Source organism: Rutilus rutilus (assembly GCF_951802725.1).
Source record: "Rutilus rutilus genome assembly, chromosome: 9".
Classification (NCBI taxonomy): Eukaryota; Metazoa; Chordata; class Actinopteri; order Cypriniformes; family Leuciscidae; genus Rutilus; species Rutilus rutilus.
Genome location: NC_140223.1, coordinates 13105912 through 13124018, shown reverse-complemented (window position 1 = coordinate 13124018; position 18107 = coordinate 13105912). Strand labels below are relative to the sequence as shown.

At 37.3% G+C, this 18107-nt stretch overlaps 1 protein-coding gene across 1 annotated transcript; it reads right to left on the bottom strand.

Annotated features, from left to right (window-relative positions):
- Positions 1–976: 976 nt before the first annotated feature.
- Positions 977–17065, bottom strand: gpr184 (G protein-coupled receptor 184). Its single transcript, XM_084418076.1, has 2 exons — positions 16806–17065; positions 977–2318 (listed from the first exon to the last, which is right to left on the bottom strand). Exon 2 carries the CDS (start codon positions 2313–2315, stop codon positions 1311–1313), a length of 1005 nt encoding a protein of 334 aa, XP_084274202.1. The 5' UTR covers positions 2316–2318; positions 16806–17065; the 3' UTR covers positions 977–1310.
- Positions 17066–18107: the final 1042 nt, after the last annotated feature.

Below are 18107 nucleotides of genomic sequence, written 5' to 3'. Positions count from 1 at the left end.
GGTGCATTTCTCTATAGGCACGCGCACGTTCACTATACTGCAGAGATGACAAGTCATGAGTCAGCATCGTCATCTTCATCTTTTGCAGCCAACACAGACTCAAAAAACACTAGTTTATCGATAAACAATTAAAATGTCTCCTTGCTATTTTTTTCCCCGACACATTATAATCATTAGGCTACTTTTGCCAGTGCTTTGCGGCAAGCTTTATGTGTGCTGAGTGCGAGGCATATATCCCACCCCCCAGTAGCCTATATTTAATTCAAGTCACATTTATTTATATAGCATTTTTCACAATACATATTGTTTCAAAGCAGCTTTACAGAAAATGCATGTGTCTAAATTACAATTTAGAGTGATCTGTATTTTTTTTATTTAAGACTGGTCATAGCTTTTTTTAAGCAAGTTACTTAAACAGGTAGATTGATCTAATTTGAACCCAAACAATTACCCCTTGGCTAACTGCTAGTTGGTCTGACTCAGTCTTAACACAGCAACATAGTGTGTCGGCCCACATCTGGTACAGGTGGATTCCACACGGTCCGAATGTGGGCCGGATCTGGGCCGACACTATGTTGCTGTCTGGGTAGTAACTGTCTTTATGCAACTGCTCTCTGTCTTGACTGACACAAATGATCTAGTCTCGACTTCAACACTTGTAGCCCCTAAACCCTCAATCAGCCAGCAGCCATATCACAAATGAGTTCAGAGAAAAGCACTATATATTTTTTTTTATGAATTATTATTATTATTATGATAACACTTGCATAGAGTGGCTAATTCACTAAACAATCCTTTTTGCACACAGTATTTTAGCACAAAAACAGCATTATCACCACAATCCAGTTTAAACAGGTGCTAAATGCACTAAAACGATGCAACATCAGTATTGTCAGTACATGTCATTGAGTTCTATGTAAACTAGGCTTATTATAGATTAGCTTTACTCACAAACCTTGGTGCTTTTTTTTTTTTTACCTAAAACCACCTGCAGAATGCAAGCGTTGCAGTCATGTCAGCAGTTATTCATCGAATGATAAAGAAAAGCATTATAATCCAGTGTAGTCGAGCGCCTTTCAGCATGTTAAAAAGTCAATTCAGGAGTCTGGATCGCAGTGGTGGAGTTCCAGAAAAGTACGCCAGATCATGTTTGTCGTCCCTCAACAAACTTAACACTCAGAACCCATCCGCAAGATTGTGCCTGTATTGGCAGCACAAGCGGTTTGGGCGATTTTGTGCTGGTAACTGATTTACACAATTCCTGCATGGGTGCAAAAACAGTGTGCACAAATATACAATGCTGTCAGGTTTTAACACAAGTTGTTTACTCTTGTCCTCCACTTGGAATCAACAATACTGCATCTTGTTGCTTGACTCTGCTTGGTTTTCCAACAGAACAACCTCATGTCCTCCCTCACTCCGTTACTTGCCAAAACATAGAGCACTGGGTCCACCACGCTGTTCAGGCTGGATAGCGCAAGGGAGCAAGTGAAGGGTAAGTACGTCGCTTGCTCAAAGATGCAGCTTTGTTTATCTCCCACAGCAAAGAAAGCGATGGACCGTATCATCAAGAGGATGTGGTACGGTGCAAAGCAGAACAAGAAAATGCCAATGACTCCCATTGACAAAAGCCTGACTTTGCGCTTGCCTTGCTCATGAACCCCTCTACTTTGCTGCACCTTGGATGCGATCAAACAGTAGCAGACCGAGATGACCACCAGCGGCAAGATGAAACCAATTCCGACCCGTATCAGGTTGAACATCGCGATGGGTTCTGTCATGGGGAAGGTTTCGTAGCACCTCTGGTAGCCGTCGTCCAGCGGATCTGGCAGCTTGTCCAGGTACAGCACCAAACAGTGCAAGGCCATGACAAAAATGTAGACCAGCCCACAGATGATCCAGGCGTAGCGCTGGCGGCGGAAAGCTTTGACTCGCAGAGGGAAGGTGATGGCCAGGCAGCGATCGATGGAGATGCAGCAGAGGATATAGATGCTAATGTACAGGTTGGAGTAGTAAAAGAAGCCAGCCAGACTACAGAGTCCCTGGCCAAGGGTCCATTTGTGGTTGTTGCTTAAATAATAGATCCACAGAGGCATGGTAAGGATGTACAGGAGATCCGAGACAGAGAGGCTGAGAAGGTAGATCCCTAGAACGTTCTTTCTGCAGATCTGCTGAATTATGGGACCAATGGTTACCAGGATGAACAGCAGTCCCAGGATGAAGGCGATGATGTAGATGGACATCAGCAGGGGACCTGCCGACGGGTTCATGATCACACATGATGAGTTGCTAGCGTTGGATATTGCGTTCATCATAATCTGTGTGCACAAAGAAAGCTTAAATTTAATCAGTTGGATAGTGAATTCTACATGCAATTAGTGATGGCAATTTCAAAACACTGCTTCATGAAGCTTCGAAAGCTTTACGAATCTTTTATTCCAAATCAATGGTTTGAAGCGTGTATCAAACTGCCAGAGTCACGTGATTTCAGTAAACGAGGCTTCATTACGTCATAACTGTTTCGAAACACTTCGAAATTTCAGTGGTTCACCGCTGAGGGCGATGATCTCGGTCAACCCATGAATCATGAGGAGTCACTGAGAACCAATGAACAACTGGCTGTGGGTTTTCAAGTGACCAAACAAAACAAACCCTGACAATTGATAAAAGAACATATAGACACTTGATAATCTTATTAGATGATTAGATAAATGCATTTGAAAGATTTTACTTTAAAAAATAAATAGCAAAAGGTGTTTTATGCATGTTTGGCCCGGGTTTTTGTTGCATTTCTGTTCTGACCACTACGGGTGACCGTGGAGACGGGTCTCGGATTGTTTTTCGAAGCCTTGACAAAATATGGCACATTTGCTTCAAACTGTAGCCTCGATCTGCACCACTTCACGCAATGCTTCTAATTTTTAGTATTACCAATTACAGGAAATTATACACATACATTTATATTATTTCTCTGAAAAATACATTCAGGCATATGTGAAGTTAAAAAAAATTAACTCAACCTTCTGATAATCACAAATTGCTTTCAGAAAAATGTTAATCTTTTGATTATAGAATACATTGAGCTAAAACCACACATTTCTACATCAGAAAATTCATTTTTAAATTCGAATTAATGTAATTGTAATTCTACATCCTGTTTGAAATCTACCTCCTTGAACCCTGTTTTTAGTTCAAATTCATAATTTGAATCTCAATTCAATGGAAAATTGTTTATACTGGTATAAATAGCTAAATTGACCACAGTCCTTGCATAATTTACTGTTGCATAGTTTAACTGTATTACTTGTAGTCAGACCTTTGTAACCACCACAAATACATTGATGGATGTATGGGAGTAGTACCTAAATGGGAGTAGTACCTAAATTTACAACATTACAAAATAGCCTAGTGGCTGCATTTAGTGTTGCTAGTTTAATAAGCATCATTAAAGCATACTGCACAGCTACTTTTCAGTTTGCATGACAAATACTGATCAGTACTTTTAGTACATGTGAAATTGTGGTAAGCCACTGACCTTTAAGAGTTTTTTTTTGTTTTGTTTTTTAGCTCTCATTTAGCTATGATGCGGTTAACCTCGGCTAGACGTTGTTGCTGTTGATTATTGATGCAGATGTTGTCATGGTGCACAATATAGTGATGTTTAAAAAGGTCCTCTCTGTAAGTAATCACTTTCAGGTGGTAATTTTAATTGCAATGACAGGGATGAAAAATGAATCTATTGAAAGGGTGACAGACTACATGTGCTCATTAACTACTCATTCATAAATGAGATCATTTATATTGGTTATCATGCACATCTTAAAAATCCAAACTCCAGTTGATGATAACAGAATTGTGGTTGCTGCAAATTGCAGAATGTCTGTGGTTTCAGTGAGAACGGAACAACACACATGATCCTGTTACTTCTTACTAAGTCAAGGTGCAATGTTTAACCATGCAGCCAAAACAAACAGCAATGATTTATTGAAAGGTAATTTAAATTAATTAAAACCCCAATGGGTAGCAAAATGTCATCCCCAGTACTACTAGCTGCGTGTGCCATGATTATGATGGAGAATTAAACAAAACAAAAATATTACTCTGATATTATTGTAGGCTGCTCAATAGAGGTTTCATATATGCTTGGATATAAACACTCAAATATTGCATAATTACCCAGACAGGATGAAAGTAATCTGTTAACTCTGGGACCAGCATTCTTTCCTTGTCTGTTTGCTATATATTTTATGATATGTTGTTGATTTTAAAGGCAAAATGTCACGCTTGGTGTTAAACTTAATTTCACGGTTGAGCAAACGTGTTCTTTTGTACCGGCAGGGAAAGAAAAGTTTTGTGAAATGTGCCTGGACTGAGTGGCTTTATAATAGATTTAAGCTTCAACTTATTTTTTTTGCCTGCACAGATCTTTGACATCATCAATATTTGTCAGCAGAGCCTTTGCATCTGTGCAAATGCTGCACACATGCCATGTATTTTCTCCGTTAACACGAGTGATGAGCCATACACTTTGAATTATCTCTTAACCCTTAGGGGTCTAAAGTGTTTTGCGGGTCCTTGAAATTCTGTCAGTAATTACTCACCCATATCATTAATATAGTCCAAGTGACTCCAGTGGCTCAATCTTAAGTTTATAAAGCGACGAGAATACTTTTTGTGCGCAAAAAAAAACAAAAATAACGACTTTATTCCACTGTTCATTTCCTTCTCTCTGGGCCTCGAGTTTTTTCACGTAGTGTTTAAGCGTAGCACGTCTGTGTTGCATGTTATATAACAGAATTACTGAAATTTAAAGCTGGTTTGTAGCATACCAAGAATACAGACTACTTTGCTGTAATTAGTAGGCCTACTACTGTAGTGTTATTTAGGTTAAATTATTGTATTTAGGGTGTGGTGCTAACCCTATTTTTTTTTTTTGTAAGTTCTGTATATATACACTCACCTAAAGGATTATTAGGAACACCATACTAATACTGTGTTTGACCCCCTTTCGCCTTCAGAACTGCCTTAATTCTACGTGGCATTGATTCAACAAGGTGCTGAAAGCATTCTTTAGAAATGTTGGCCCATATTGATAGGATAGCATCTTGCAGTTGATGGAGATTTGTGGGATGCACATCCAGGGCACGAAGCTCCCGTTCCACCACATCCCAAAGATGCTCTATTGGGTTGAGATCTGGTGACTGTGGGGGCCATTTTAGTACAGTGAACTCATTGTCATGTTCAAGAAACCAATTTGAAATGATTCGAGCTTTGTGACATGGTGCATTATCCTGCTGGAAGTAGCCATCAGAGGATGGGTACATGGTGGTCATAAAGGGATGGACATGGTCAGAAACAATGCTCAGGTAGGCCGTGGCATTTAAACGATGCCCAATTGGCACTAAGGGGCCTAAAGTGTGCCAAGAAAACATCCCCCGCACCATTACACCACCACCACCAGCCTGCATAGTGGTAACAAGGCATGATGGATCCATGTTCTCATTCTGTTTACGCCAAATTCTGACTCTACCATCTGAATGTCTCAACAGAAATCAAGACTCATCAGACCAGGCAACATTTTTCCAGTCTTCAACTGTCCAATTTTGGTGAGCTCGTGCAAATTGTAGCCTCTTTTTCCTATTTGTAGTGGAGATGAGTGGTACCCGGTGGGGTCTCTGCTGTTGTAGCCCATCCGCCTCAAGGTTGTGCGTGTTGTGGCTTCACAAATGCTTTGCTGCATACCTCGGTTGTAACGAGTGGTTATTTCAGTCAAAGTTGCTCTTCTATCAGCTTGAATCAGTCGGCCCATTCTCCTCTGACCTCTAGCATCAACAAGGCATTTTCGCCCACAGGACTGCCGCATACTGGATGTTTTTCCCTTTTCACACCATTCTTTGGAAACCCTAGAAATGGTTGTGCGTGAAAATCCCAGTAACTGAGCAGATTGTGAAATACTCAGACCGGCCCGTCTGGCACCAACAACCATGCCACGCTCAAAATTGCTTAAATCACTTTTCTTTCCCATTCTGACATTCAGTTTGGAGTTCAGGAGATTGTCTTGACCAGGACCACACCCCTAAATGCATTGAAGCAACTGCCATGTGATTGGTTGATTAGATAATTGCATTAATGAGAAATTGAACAGGTGTTCCTAATAATCCTTTAGGTGAGTGTATATACTTTAAAAAAGTTAATAAAACTTTTTTTTTTTTTTTTTATAAAAAAGCCGTTCTTTAATTTCATTCACCATCGTTTTGAGGCTCCCTTTTTTTCTTTTTTTTTTAAGTATCGGTTCAAGCACCGTTTAGGCACCGGTACCATTTTAAAAGTATCGATTTGGCACCGGTATTGGAAAAACCTTTCAGTCAAGTATGTCACTGAGAGTGAACCACAAGAAATAATGCGAGGTATAGGCTAATATTCAAGGTAAACATTTCTAGTAATTGTGCAGTTAATTCTCATAGCCTACTGTATTTTCAGAAAGTTTTGGAATATTTATCCTCTCCCCAAATTTTTCACTAATAAAACACAATAATTATTTAATGAGAAGGCTTATTAAGATTTTGTTAAGACCTATTTATAAGACCTGTAAAAATGTTGTTTACATCAACATTTGTTTATATTTTTTGCTATTTTATTAAATAGTTTTCACGTGTAAATCAACAACAATTAAAATTTTAACAATATTTCAAGTGCAATCTTTCTTTGTAAAAGGCAAACATTTTATCATATGTATTTCAAAGTTAAGGATTCATTAGTTTGAATTGGAACAAACACTATAATATCATCTTAGTTGATAATTCAATATAGGCCTACCTACTTTATTTTTGACAAAACATAGGCTACTATATATTTAACATATGAGCAGAATTGGCGAACAAAAGCTTATTTGGTGTGACAGTATTCTATTTTACTGTAAACAACTTTATAATCTATCCAAACCTAGTAACAAAATCTTGTCTAAACATTCATATTTAATAATAAATAACTTACTATTCACAATCCTCGGATCCGTTGCTCCTCGAAATGAAACCAAAACCAGCACTTCTGAGGTAGTTTGTTTTCCAGGATTATAATACTATTATGCTATTATTATTATTCCTCACAGCGCCGCGACTCGCAAGATGACGAATCTGATAAAACTTGATGTGTTTTATCTAGTTGATGTGGGCGTTCACAGGTTTGCATGGATTGCCTCAGACCATTTGCGTAGTTCGCGCCCTCAGTGGGCGTTGTTCACATTAGCAGACCATCTGCTAATGAGTAATGAGTTGCCATGAGAACGACTGACATCTCAATCTTTTCCTACAGATTACATAAACAGAGAATATTTGGTTTCGTTTTGAATTAGATCATTTAATTGTTCTTACCTGTGTGACTAGTATTCGCTGAGTTTTGGTAAAGTTTAGAGACGTGCACCAGTAAAAAAGTTCACGGAGAGGCAGAAAGCATACCCTGTTTATTTTCTTTATTTTACAAAAGCACAATGTTTTGTTTAAATTGTAAGTGGACATTTAACAGTTTACTTTTTCATATTTCTTAAGTCTGTATGACCATAAATGACGGAGTATTTTAAGTCTATTTTGCTGCTATGTGGGGAAAAAAATCCAACAAAACGCGCCGACGCGACCCGGTTTAAAGATGCCATTCATATATCATTTTAAAATGTCTAAGGTTCATGTCTGTGCTGCTTAAATTATGTCACAGCTAGACATTCAGTACTACCTGCATGTCCCCTATATATTCCCTTGAGTTCATATTGCTCAGCTTGCTTTTAACATTTAGACAGTCTTTTCACTTCCTGCCAGTCTCTGCTCGAATTCAATTCAAGATACTGTTGCCGACTTACACAGCTGCCGGTCTCCACATGAAGGGTTTGCAGCTCTTCAATTCGTGCTCTTCAGTGCAAGACCAGTGAGAAAAGCACACAGCTCAACCACAGTAAAAAAAAATAAAAAAAAATAAAGGATCTTTTCAGGACCTTTATTTATACACCAGGAAAAATACGTATAGCTACACTTGGACTACTATATCCTGTTCTTGTTGATATCCTGATAGACAAGCATCACTACTAGTATTGCTCATACTGATACTGATTATACCCTTAATCTTAACTATTAAACTTTGATGCATAACTCATCTTGTTTCATTTCAGCTTCAGACATGAATAATACCTCAAATGAAGCGAACTGTTACTTGAAACACCAGAATCACTGTTTGGACTCCTGTTCGCTACTGCCCGATTTCACAGACAAGGCTTAAGCCTATAGTCCCAGGCTAAAATGCATATTTGAGCTGTCTTATGTTTAAGGAAATTGCACTGACATATCTTAAAATATCTTTGAAATTGTTTTGTCACAAGATGCATTCTAGTAATGTTTTTTTCTAAGGCACGTTTAAAAATAAAACTATACTTAAATGACCTAATTTAGCCAAAGCCCACTCCTGGCATAATCTAAGCCCCGTCTGTGAAACCAGTGGTTTGTTGAGGAGAGGTCATGCGTATCTAAATGTAAGACCAAAACTAGACCTTGGTGGGAAAATGAGGTGGGCTTATTTGAGATGGACCGCAGAGCAAACAACCACTCATCATGGGCCCAGTTTCTGCACAGGAAAGCAACTACTTTCAGCTGCCTGTGCTAGTAATGTGATTTGCGTAATGTTAGTAGGCATGTGCTAAGAACATAAATGTGATGTCTAAAATCAAGAATCAAAACTGATCCAAATAATATAAGGTACTTTAGGGAGTTTTATTTGTTCCCCAAATGTCTTCTGCAATTTGTCACAAAAAAAATCCCAAATCTGAAACCGTCAGTCATCACAGATCAGATATGGAAAAGTAATTTCACCAAAAGCATCAGGATACGCCTGTCTGTGTGTCTAGTGAAATCCCTTTCCTTGTGTGGCATCCATTTTATTTCCAAGAAAAAGGGGTGAGAAAGGTTCAAATTCCAACCTATACCTATAATACAGCAGTCAACATTTGAAGTGGATCAAAAAAAGTTCATCAAAGTTGTCCTAAGACAAGAACGGGTATTGTTCAAAATTCACGTAGCCTATAACTTAAATAAAAGGTTTTTGAAATTGTGTCTTGAGCCCAAATGAGCCATAACTGCTATAGGTACTAGTGCCTGGGGGAATGTTGGGGGACATCTTGAACCTCCGGGAAATCACCCATTTGAAATGTTGTAAAGGTGATGCGCGGTGTTTCTTATTACTCAATGGGTAAGTTATTTTATTGAACAGATAAATCGCCATATGTTGCTCTCTCAGAGAGTTAATTGTTAAGCATTATCTACTGTGAAGGCTCATTTCATTATGGTTGTTCTAGCGCTGTGCTGGAATTTATTTTCAAGTAAGTACCGTGTCTATTAATGGGTAAAGCTACGGTAGCATCTTCAGCTAGTCAGCTTGAGATCCTTTCCATCTAAACTTGTAAAATCAGAGATCGTCTTATTATAGGGAGATGAGAGGGTCTGAATCTCTTAGCGTAATGGCTAACTTGGATCACATGAAGCACCTCAGTAGCAGTACCCGCCGTTCAAAGTTTTATGACAGTCAGTTACAGTTGTTTCTTGTGTTGGTCTTGTGAATAAATGTTCTAAATTTGGTGTTATATCGCTAGTGAAGGTACAACAGGACTGCATTGTTTGTGAAATATGTTTTACTGCGGAAAAAAGAGTGCAAATATCTATGTTTTTCTCTTTATTCATTAAAATGCATAATATCAGCATCATATACATGCATGCAGTCTTATCATAACTGGTAAAACCTAAAAGCCAAAGAAAGAAAACATCTGTATTTTTGACTTTCTACAATATCATTCAATATTCATCACATGGTGGACAGTAACAAAGTACATTTACTTGAGTACTGCACTTAAGTACACTTTTTGAGTATTATTTTTTCTGGAAACATTTTACTTTAACTTCACTACATTTGAAAGACAAATATCGTACTTTTTACTCCACTACATTTCTGTCAAGGTCCTTGAGTAGAAAGTAGTAACGTCAGTCAGGGGATGATTTTGGTTGCAGGGGTTGCATTTTGGTTGGAAATCAAATTCGAGTTGACGTCAGAACCCGACTGATTAATGTCAATCTGGCGTTGGATTCAGACATCAATATGATTTTCATTTTTTTGGTCTTCTAAATGCAAATTCTGTGTTTTTTTTTTTTTTTTTTTGAAGCACATAGCTTATAGATAACAGTATGGCTAACACATTCATACTAAAAGCCAAAAAACTTTAAATGGGGCACTATTTGAGGGAACAGCCATTTGGGTGTTCGAAACCATTGTGGACGTTATTGAGTGTGCTTATTCAATCTCACATTCAATCCCACTACTGGAACTGTTTTAGAAATAAATTTGATATTGATATGAGGGTAGGTAGGCAGGCATAGATTCAGAGGCATACTGTAAGTATTACATACAAAAATGCAACAATAATAAAACAATGCATTGACATTTACTTGTGATGCTTAAGTACTTTTAAAAACAAGTACTTCTGCACTTTTACTTAAGTAAAAATCAGTCTTTACAACTTTTACTTGTAACGGAGTAATATTTGACCAGTAGTAGGCCTATCTGTACTTTCACTCAAGTAAGGAAGTTGTGTACTTTGTCCACCTCTGCATACGATGGTAATGAGTCTTCTGTCGCGACATTCCCTACTCTGCCTTTTCTTATAAAATAACCTTTTTATCAAAGTAAAATCTACATATCGTTCCCCCAAAAAAGTACTGTTTAGCGTAAAACATGTTGAAGAGTAGTGGACAGACAATCAATTCATTAAATGATTAGATATTTCCTCACAAAAGCAGATTATTCAGCCTAGTGAAGCCTCTTCTCATTTCATCCATTCACCAAAATAACATCCTCTGGTCTCTTTCCCTGCGTACCGACACATGATAGCACCGTTAGCATTGTTACTTTTTTTTTTTTGGCTAAAAGTTGCAGGCTTGCCTTCTAGTGGCTTGTTTTATGAGCAATAACGCTATCTCACGACCAATTCGTACGAATTCGTACGAATGATAAAAAGTTGGCTAATTCGTACGACCTCACTCGTACGAATTTGTACGATTTGTCTAAACCCACGTGATGGGTAGGTTTAGGGGCGGGGTCAGGGGTAGGTCATTCGTATGAATTCATACGAATTGGCCAATTCGTAAAATATGTACGATTTTGCAAAAGTCAGGTCGTATGAATTCGTACGAATAAGCCACCTCTTAGAATTTGTACGTTTTCCCGTGAGATCGGGCTGGATAACCATATTCATCCGCACAGTCACGCAGAGCCGAAGCACAACCAAAACAACGTTCTTCCGCAAAATACACTGTGGGCATAGTGTAGTTTTAAGTGTGAACTGAATGTAATGTTTCTGTACACCTAATTGCCTGTTAATTACAATTAAATGAAAGTGTATTATAGTTTAAATTTAGATTATTTAGCCTATTTCAAAGACAATACAATTATTGAATTACATATTTAGAAATTGTACTTAAGACTTATACTTAAGTGGGCCAGAAAGCACCCTAAAGCTTTTAAGCCAAATTTCAATTTAAAGTACTGTTGAATGTACTGACACGAATTTATGATAAACTAAAATATACTTTAAGATCAGTTCTATTGAAACTTGCATATCATGTATTTAAATATGTCTATTTGTAATTATACATTTGTAATGATGCAATTGCTATTTAATACATTTAAAATATATTAACTTAAATAGCAATATGAAATAACATACTAATGTGCTTTAGTATGTTAGTCAACACAACAAAATATGTTTTAAAGCACAACAAAATATTAATAAAACAATGATTTAAAATGCACTTTAAAACAAAATTTAATTTCACTTTATTACAAAGTGCACTTTTTAAAACTTATACTGACATAAAAGGGTCATAAGTGTCTTTAAGGACACTGTGCCTCAAGGGTCAATACTTGGTCCCTTATTATTTTCTTTATATATATATAAATGACCTTCCAAACACTTGTGTTGATGTTGAATTTCAAATGTATGCTGATGACGCAGTCATCTATACAAGTGCAAAAAGTGTTCAAGAGGCTTCTGCCATCCTGACCTCTGCTCTGGTCCCTATACAGTGGGTACGGAAAGTATTCAGACCCCCTTAAATTTTTCACTTCTTGTTATATTGCAGCCATTTGCTAAAATCATTTAAGTTCATTTTTTTTCCCTCATTATTGTACACACAGCACCCCATATTGACAGAAAAACACCGAATTGCTGACATTTTTGCACATTTATTAAAAAAGAAAAACTGAAATATCACATGGTCCTAAGTATTCAGACCCTGAAAGAGTAAGAGAGAGTAAAAGAAAAGCTCAGAAAGAGTAGCCTGATATTTGGCTGCAAACAAAGACTTGTAAAACATTTAAGTTCCAAAGAGCTTTTTAAAAATGCAGTGTATTCACAGACCTCGATCCGCTTCGGGTAAGAGACCTTGAGATCTTAATGGCCTCCTAAATCTGTTGCCAATATCAAACACAGGCGTCCTAACAGCATTAGCTGCTATAGAGATTGTCCTACCAGCAGTGCGTCACACTCAAATTCAATTCAGATCTAACTGACCGACGGGTTTTAAGCAATGTGTGCACTTAACCCTACCCGAGCAAAACAGAGGAGAAATCAATAGCTGGGTAACCTGAGCACACACTCTCAAAGCTTCAAAGACGACTTTTAGAGGTAGAATTAGATTGAACCAGCAAATACACAACAGTCCCCCATACAATACATTAAAAATAAAAGCTGCATCAGACACAGCCTCAACTCTGCTGCGAGTGACGATACTGAGTAGTCCTGAACGTTGTGAGCGATGAAGATGATGTGCTGTGATTCATTTGCTTTGAAGTCTATGCAAATTATACTGTCATTTCATAATATGTCAGGCTGTTTTGCTGAAAATAAGTCAAGGTTGTTTTTTTTTTTGTTTTTTTATGTCATATTTACGTCACTGACTAAATGGGAAATGTGGTGTTCCCTTTAGAGATAACACTAGGTTGTGGTTGAAGTTAAGATCATGCGTCACCAAACAGAAACTGACAAACCGCGCACATTAGACTGGATATTATTTAGGCTACACTCTCAGAAAAAAAGGTACAAAAGCTGTCACTGGGACAGTACCCTTCAAAAGGGTTCTAATATGTACCATTTAGGTACTAAAATGTACACGTTTGGTACCAATATGTACCTTCGAGGGACTTATATGCACTCTTTAGGTACAAAGGGGTACCTTTTGAAAAGGTACCGCCACAGTGACAGCTTTTGTACCTTTTTTTTCTGAGAGTGTAATGTTGTTGAAATATTAAAGGACAACAACCACCGAACCCCACCCCAACATCTGCCGTGTATCTCTGAATCTCTGACGCTTAAATATGACGATGTTTTCAAAATCATATGATTCAAACCACAAAAGGGACTGTACCATAGAAGTTCACCAAGGAAAATCTCAACTTTAGCCTACTATAAAATCGTCCAAGTTCAGAACGTTTGACATGAAAATCCCATAACAGATAAAGTGAGTAATGAATCACATGGTTTGATTGTGTTCTTACTGACTCCAGTTGCTTGTGGAAAAGAATTACACTTGAGCATTTTAAAGAGTATTTATTACAGAAACAATATACTTTAAAAGAATATACTTAGTGCAAATTGAATGTAATTTTTTTCCACACTTAATTTCACACTTAAATTTTTTTTACAATTGCATTAAAATATATTAACCTGCAATGTAATATCAAATAACACACTACCGTCAAAACTATGAAGTGCTTTACGTTTAGTCGACAAGTTCTACAAAACATAGTTATTAAAACTTTTAAAACGTACTTTAAAGTAAAACTTTAAATTTCATTATAGCAAAGTGCACTCACTGTAAGTGGACTTTTATTTCATTAATATTATATTATCTGCAGTTTTTTTAAATATACTTTTAATATTTGATGTTCACTACAAGTGCACATTCAATGCAATCAAGTGCACTTCACACAGCTGCTGAAAAATATTACAAACAGTTCACATTTAGTGTTCCCTTAAAAGAAAAACACTGCATGTTTTTACTATCAAATTGCGTGTTCAATAAAGCAAAAGTCCATGAGAGTAAAAGTAATGCTGCAACGTTTAAATAACTGTTAGGGATGTTCTAACAACTGTTTCGCTCTCAAAATATTAGCCATAGTATTATTCAAAATCATTTTCCTGGCTTTTGTACAGAAAGGATCTTCAGTCAGCAGTTACTGTACAGTATTGATAAACACATAATCTACTTTAATGGAGAGTTCCTGTCCACTTCCTTTCCCGTAGCTTACATAATGTGTTTACACTGCTTTTTTTTATTCTTGTTTTGCTATGGTAATTACAGGTTTAATGAGCGCCCCTGAGAGCTGTTGAGATTCAGGCTGGAGGTCTGGAAAGAAGAGTGGTGGGCTAGAGCTCCTGTCAGCTCCTCTGAATGGCATAATCGCTCCCTAACCAAATCCCATCCTGAGGCAAACACACACTGAATCTGCAGGAAAATGATGTAAGTGCAGGAAAAAAAACTGTAACTGTGCCTCCAGTGTCTTCACCTTACATCATCAGTGTCAATGTTTTTGTCATTTCAGTTATAACTTCTGTTAAAGGCATGAAGTATGTACGTTTTGTCGCTAGAGGTCGCTTATTCAACAATAACAAACGTAGCTTGATGACGCAGTGTATAAGCGTGGAATCATGGGAGGTGTCGTCTTTACCTCACCAGCCAATGAAAAGCAATCTGATGGGACTCATGGATTGGATGAGCTAATTATTAAAGTTGTATGTGGTATGAAGCAGGGTGGCGCCGAGAGACTGGGACATTTTAGGTTACTGTTTTTCACTATGCTTATATGCCGCAGTCGGCCGCTGCTGCTCCTTTTATTTGGTTGTTTATGCGTGTTTTACGATTAAAGTTACGTTCAACGTTTGCCTCCTTCTTCCCTAAACTTGAATGTTGTTGCAGTTACGTTTGATCACTTAAATTTGCATTATTTAATTTCATTCTGATAAAACAGCTCTTTCTGATTTTGCCATGTTAGCCACTTGACAATGTAGTGTTATTTGTTACTCTTAAACATGTTACTCGCGGTAAATCAAGAAAACAAGAGATTCAAACAATAAGACCAACTGTTTTAAACACATAATATATTAAAACATCTCTATCAGTTTCTGTGGAAGTAAAACCAGAAATCGAGGGTATGGGACACGGGTCATTACTGGTTAAAATAGCTGATTTCACTGAATTTAAACATTGTTGGGAACATTTGGGATAATTTAAGTACACAAGTCAACAAAATATTGTTCTACTTAATTTTGGATATTTTAGTCCAAAAATCTTACATATTGTGCCTTTAAATCAATACACAGACGTGTGACGTCAAAAACCACCATGGGTCATGCAATAAGGAGATTGCTGATCACACATAAAAATCAGACTAGTCTGCATTTTTTTTTTACCATGTTAAGCACTCTATATTAAAAAAAAACTTTTGGGGTTTGGAACTGTGCACTGCACTCGTGCTACAAAATGGGCGCCATTTGTGTTTTCCAAGGATGCACTTTTTGGAAAATAATATGGAAATAGCATTTTGTCTTTATTCATTCTACATATATGATGGTAGCAAATTTGGTTAGATCAACAAAAAAAAGTTCATGTCTTGAAAGGATGATGATGTAATGATGACAGTTTAAAAATGTGATTATTAATATGATAACAAGGTTGTTGACACACAGTTTTCATTTTTCTTTTCTGAAGATGCACATTTTTATGTAATGATACAGGGTTGAGACGGAGCCTGGAGACACACAACTTCAAGGCTTTTTAATAATACATTAAACATACATTAGAAGACTTTATATTATGTATCCAAACTGTGTGTCAACCCTGTTACCATCATATTTGTCCCCTTTCCAGTACTGTTCCATTAATTACGTTAACATTCTTTCAAGAACTCTTCAAAGAGAAATGTCAACCGTTACCGCACGATTTTGTAAGTGAACAAGTGAAAGTCGTTATTTATAGAAACATCAGCACTGAATTCAAAGACACACCTCGTAGTTTAGTGATATCATAACTGTCAACAATATAACCTTTTTGAAGGTATAATTATCTCCCAAAATTGAGCAAGTTAGCTTGCTTTGCCACAATGCAATTTATTAAATTAAACACAGTTTTTTTTGTGTGAGAGAATGTACAAAAATGTACTTTTAAATCTCTTTATCAAGTGGGTCCCCAAGCAATTTTGCATTAGCCGTCCAAACACAGCCTTGACGTCTAGGCTAAAACGAGGCAAAATTTGGGCTGTCAGTGAAAATGTAATAGACGTCTAACCATATCCCAAGAATAGACATAGGCTACGCATAGAACATGCCAAAGAAACTAAACCAAACACCTTGTAATCTCTGTTGGCTTTGCTTACATGATGGAATATCATACATCTCGCAAGTTATTTAGGCAAAAACGACGTTACCAAATTCAAGGTTATTTTGTCTAGAAGTGGGTTACTCAAAGCCGGACTACATCGGGTCTATAGTTAACCGAGACGGTAAAATGACGGCTATTGCTTGCTGGCATCCAAGTGTTGTAAACATTTTAAGTTACTAGGATCAAGTCTCTGACAACTGCACTGGTAGAGTTACTATCTATAGCAGAGGAAACAAGCAAGCATGTCCACCCTCTGATTTGATCTCATTTACACACACACACACGCTCATTCTCCATTACAAGTTCTTGTGTTGAAACCAGCCCAGAAAAATGAGAGAATCTCACCTGTAAATCAACACAACGAATGATAAAATGTTCTCCACCAGTTTCCACCAAATCTCAGCAGTGAAACTTTTACAACCTCAGCCCCAAAACCTCCTCAAGTCCAGCTTCAGTCCCAGCGTGACCTTGGAGAAAAGACTTTCTCAGACATGAAGAGGGTATCATGCACTTCAATAACGCTTGCTGCCCGGAGATGATCAAAAGTGACCTTGAGAGAGCAGGTTCGGCCGCTGCACTTCACGCTGAGTGGATGGAGAAGAGATGAACTGAGAGACAGAAAGGGGAGGAGAGATGAATCCTCTCTCGCACATGTCTACAGGAAGATGTTAGATGGCTAGGGCTTGTGGGTTTTTTTTTTTTGAGCTGTGTGTGATGGAGACAGAAGGAACCACAATGAGTAAAAGCTTTTTCCAGACACGGCGGGCTAACAGCAGAAGATGACAAACTTCCATTGTAGATACAGTCTGCCGCAACTTCCTATTCAACAAAAACAGAAACTACACTTTTTTTTTTCTTTTTTTTTTTTAAACGTGCGCTTGCTGTAATGGAATAAAACCATAATTTGCATTATGAGCGATCAGTCTTTTTTTCAGACGCCTCTGCATGTATAACCTTTCCAGAATCAAAGCTTAATTAAAGTATCTTTTTCTTTTTTTAAGACAAATGTTCTCTTAAACCAAACCACCTACTGTTTCTCGGTCGGAGGTATTCTGGTAAATCTGAGACTTCTTGGAAGTTAAATTAAGTTAAACATATATAAACCTAATATTCTCCTAACTAATTATTTAAAGGTTATGTTACACTAGGAAATGTGAAGCAATTCACCTATATGTGTTTTGACCTTTCATTGAATCCATTATTGACTACAACCGAGCCAGTAATGGGAAGGATTGAGACTCGTATGTACGATTCTTATATAAATCATGTTTACGGAGTTTCACACAGTTTTTACTTTGGTTCATGTGCTTCTTGCACCTCCTGGTTTGTGGTTTTAATCATTTCACAAACTGACTGATTTCTACAGAGCGGTTTCTGAATTACTTCATACATTTGGTGTTCCTCTAAAACTGTATGGTCACATATGAAACTTTCCATTTGATGTTTTTAACTCTGAGGAAGCAATAACTGAAACAAAATAATGTTCTGTTTCAAGGTTTAATTCAGGTAATATTAATTTGAGCTTTAACTTATGGGTTCAAAAGAGGTTACACGCTAATACCAAATTTAATAGATATGGACATTTAAAGAGTTAATTTGTTCAAACGTTTGGGGTCGGTGTGTTTTGTGACTACATTGGATGCATGT